The following is a 4,162-nucleotide window of genomic DNA, read 5'->3' as shown; positions in this document are numbered from 1 at the left end:
ATCTCTGATAGCATAGAACTGATCAAAGATATCAAATAAATCACTAAAAGTGGTTTTTATACTAAACTAGTAGCTAGGGTTACAGAAAATAAGTAACTAAGTGCAGATAGTGCAGAAATCTACTTCTGGAGCCCACTTGGTGTGTGCTTGGGCTGAGCATTGAAGCTTTCACATGTAGAGACTCTTTTTGGAGTTAAATGCCAGCTTTGGTGCTAGTTTGGGCGTTTAACTCCAGCTTTTATGCCAGTTCTGGCGTTTAACGCCAGAATAGGATAGAAAGTGGGTGTTCAAACGCTAATTTGCATTATCAAAACTCGGGCAAATTATGGACTATTATATATTGCTAGAAAGTCTAGGATGTCTACTTTCTAACGTAATTGAGAGCACGCCAATTGGGTTTCTGTAGCTCCAGAAAATCTATTTCGAGTGCAGGGAGGTCAGAATCCAACAGCATCTGCAGTCCTTTTTCAGCCTCTGAATCAGATTTTTGCTCAGGTCCCTTAATTTTAGCCAGAAAATACTTGAAATCACAGAAAAACACACAAACTCATAGTAAAGTCCAGAAATGTAATTTTTATTTAAAAACTAATAAAAATATAATAAAAAGTAACTAAAACATACTGAAAACTACCTAAAAATAATGCCAAAAAGCGTATAAATTATCCGCTCATCAGACATCCTCCACCATACCATACGCCCTTTTTAGGGTCTTGTTTGCCATCTCCAATGAGATTGTGGCATGCTGCACCTCTAGAATTCCTCACCTCTTCATTGCAGATAGAGGCATCAAATTGATGCTTGAGCCAAGGTCGCATAGTGCCTTCTCAAAGGTGATGGTCCTTATAGTACAGGGAATCAGGAAGCTTCTAGGATCCGGTAGCTTTTTAGGAATCTTTTTCTGGACCAAGGCACTGCACTCCTTAGCCAGTATCACAGGCTCATCTTCCTTTTCTAACGCCTTTGCATGAGAAGAGTTGGCTTTCAGCTTCGTGAGGATGGTCAGGTACCGAGCAATTTGCTCTTCCTTGGACTCTTCATCCTTTTCTAAAGAAGAGTATTCTTCAGGTTCCTCTCTCAGCAAAGGGGCGTGAAACGTGGCATTCCCAGCCTCCTCATGAGCTCTAATTTCCTTGAGCTCCTCTATAGCAGGCTCCTCTTTGGGTTCTATCACAACCTCCATAGTGAGGGCCTTGTATTCTTCCTTCGGATTTACCTCTGTATTGCTTGGAAGAGTGTTGGAAGGGATCTCTAGGATCCTCTTGCTCAGCTGACCAACCTGTATCTCCAAGTTCCAAATGAAAGACCTAATTTCAGCCATAAAACTGTGAGTGGTCTTGGAGAGGTTGGAGACTATAGCAGCCAAGTCAGAGAGACTCTGCTTGGATGTCTCTATTATCTGCTGAGATAATTTGAATGGTTTGTTATTGAACCTGTTCTGGTTCATTCCATTCTAATTATTATTGAAGCCTTGTTGAGGCTTCTGCTGGTCTCTTGATAAACCCCAATTTTGTGGTTTATCTTGTGCTTATTTTGGGGGATTTTATCACCTTTTCTCACATTTATTCAATGAAATAGCATGGTTTTGTAATTCTCCCTTGAATTGTGCTTAAGTGTAAAAACATCCTTTTTAGGCCCTTAAATTGGTGATTTTAATCCACTTTAATTCCATTCGATACCGTGATGTGTTTGTTGAGTGATTTCAGGTTCATAAGGCAAGTATTGGATGGAAGAAGTGAGGAGAAAAGCATGCAAAGTGGGAGAACTCATGAAGAAATGAAGGACCCGTAAAGCTGTCAAGCCTGACCTCTTCGCACTCAATCAACCATAACTTGAGCTACAGAGGTCCAAATGAGGCGGTTGTAGTTGCGTTCGAAAGCTAACATCCGGGGCTTCGAAATGATATAAATTTCGCTATATGTTGCTTTGCGCTCTAGGGCGCGCATGTGCCATGTACGCGTGCGCACCGATTCTGCCCGTGGGTCCACTTTAATGAAATCGCCCTCAGCAATTTCTAGCTCATTTTGGGCCCAATCCAACTCATTTCTGATGCTATTGAACCCAAGGATTGAAGGGGGAATGAACCAAGTAGTCATAGTTTAGTTTTCATCATGTTTTAGGGTAGAATTCTAAAGAGAGAAGCTCTCTTTTCTCTCTAGAATTTAGGGTAGTTTAGGTTTAATTTTCTTAAATCCACTTTCAATTCTTGTTTTGATTTAGTTTTCCCTTGTTAATTCCTTGTTATTACATCTCAATCTTCTTAGTTTCTCTTGATCATTTCCTTTAATTTGTTGCTTTTATGTTCATGAACCCTTGTTGGATTTCCATTTTCTTTTAATGCAATTTAATGTTTGATGTTCTTTCTATTGATGAATTGAGTTGTTGATTTACTTTTCTTGCAATTGATAGTTGGTAGATTTATATTTCTTGCACATTTTACTATGCTTTCCATGCATGCCTTCCAAGTGTTTGATAAAATGCTTGGTTGGATGTTAGAGTAGATTTTGAGCATTCTTGGCTTGGAAAGAGTAATTAGGCAATCTTGAGTCATGAAAACCCAACTTATGTTGGTGATCTAGATTTGTTAGCTAATATTATTTCCATTGATGCTAATCTTTTGCTAATTTAATTAGTAAGTTTATTAGGACTTTTGGATTGAGATTAGCTAGTCTTATTAGACTTTCTCTCATGGAAGATAATATGATACCTTCTTCCAATGTTGGAGATGACGTAATAAGATAAATTCTTTTTATTATTATGGTATGATTGATTAGTCTTGTTTGACTTTCTCCCTATTTGTTGGAGTTGACTAAATAAGATGAATTAATCATTGCATGACTAGGATAGAAAGCCTATGATCTCAATCTTATCCAAATTTGAGCCTATTGAATCCCTTTTATTCTTAATTGTAGCACATCACTACAGAAATAAAAAGGGGACAAAAATGCCCCAAAGTAAAGTTCAATAAAAATCAATGCATATGGAATGTGAATTAAAGAGAATGAATGAGTATGTGAAAAAGTAGGAATCATGGGTAGCTAGGTTGTGTATTAGAATTGTATAGGTTGTTATATGTGTTTGGTGAGAGCTTAGGTTAATCAAAGATTCAAATTTCAAGCTCACTTGACCATATGCATCCTACCTTTACCCTAGCCCCATTACAACCTATGAATAAGTCCTCATGATGAATGTCTGCATGCATTGAATAATTGTTGATTGTTAGATGAAAAACAAATCTTGGAAAGCATGAGTAGAAGAGAATTGAGTGAATCGACCCTATACACTTGAGCGACTAGAGCGGATACACTTTCGGTAAGGGTTCGATGCTCAATTCCTTGTTTCCGGCTTTCATGAGCTCTCTTCTTGCAAGTCTATTTGAACTTTATTTTGATATTTGAATTGGTAGGATTCATGAGTTATCATACTACTTAGCCCTACTTGATATATATTCTTGGAGATTGATTTGCTTTTAACTAAGTAGGTAGAATCATATTGCATTTAGTTGCATGCATGTAAATAGGTTTATATAGTTTATTTGCATTGAATAAATGTTCATACCCTTTTCTTGTCCTTCTTTATTCTTAGCATGAGGACATGCTTGGTTTAAGTGTGGGGAGATTTGATAAAACCCAATTTTGTGGTTTATCTTGTGCTTATTTTGGGAGATTTTATCACCTTTTCTCATATTTATTCAATGAAATAGCATGGTTTTGTAATTCTCCATTGAATTGTGCTTAAGTGTAAAAACATGGATTTTAGGCCCTTAAATTGGTGATTTTAATCCATTTTAATTCCATTTGATGCCTTGATGTGTTTGTTGAGTGATTTCAGGTTCATAAGGCAAGTATTGGATGGAAGAAGTGAGGAGAAAAGCATGCAAAGTGGGAGAACTCATGAAGAAATGAAGGAACCGTAAAGCTGTCAAGCCTGACCTCTTTGCACTCAATCAACCATAACTTGCGCTACAGATGTCCAAATGAAGCGGTTTCAGTTGCGTTGGAAAGCTAACATCCGGGGCTTCGAAATGATATAAATTTTGCTATATGTTGCTTCGCACTCTGGGGCGTGCACGCGCCATGTACGCGTGCGCGCCGATTCTGCCCGTGGGTCCACTTTAATGAAATCGCCCCCAGCGATTTCTAGCTCATTTTGGGCCCAATCCAAC

At 38.1% G+C, this 4,162-nt stretch overlaps 1 protein-coding gene across 1 annotated transcript; it reads right to left on the bottom strand.

Annotated features, from left to right (window-relative positions):
* LOC107615589 lies at window positions 761-1,444 on the bottom strand. The gene has a single exon (XM_016317640.1). The coding sequence runs from the start codon at window positions 1,442-1,444 to the stop codon at window positions 761-763; it is 684 nt and encodes a 227-aa protein (XP_016173126.1).

This window comes from Arachis ipaensis, chromosome B09 (assembly GCF_000816755.2).
Source record: "Arachis ipaensis cultivar K30076 chromosome B09, Araip1.1, whole genome shotgun sequence".
NCBI lineage: Eukaryota > Viridiplantae > Streptophyta > Magnoliopsida > Fabales > Fabaceae > Arachis > Arachis ipaensis.
The sequence above is the reverse complement of the archived record's forward strand: the minus strand, read 5'-3'. Positions and strand labels throughout refer to the sequence as shown.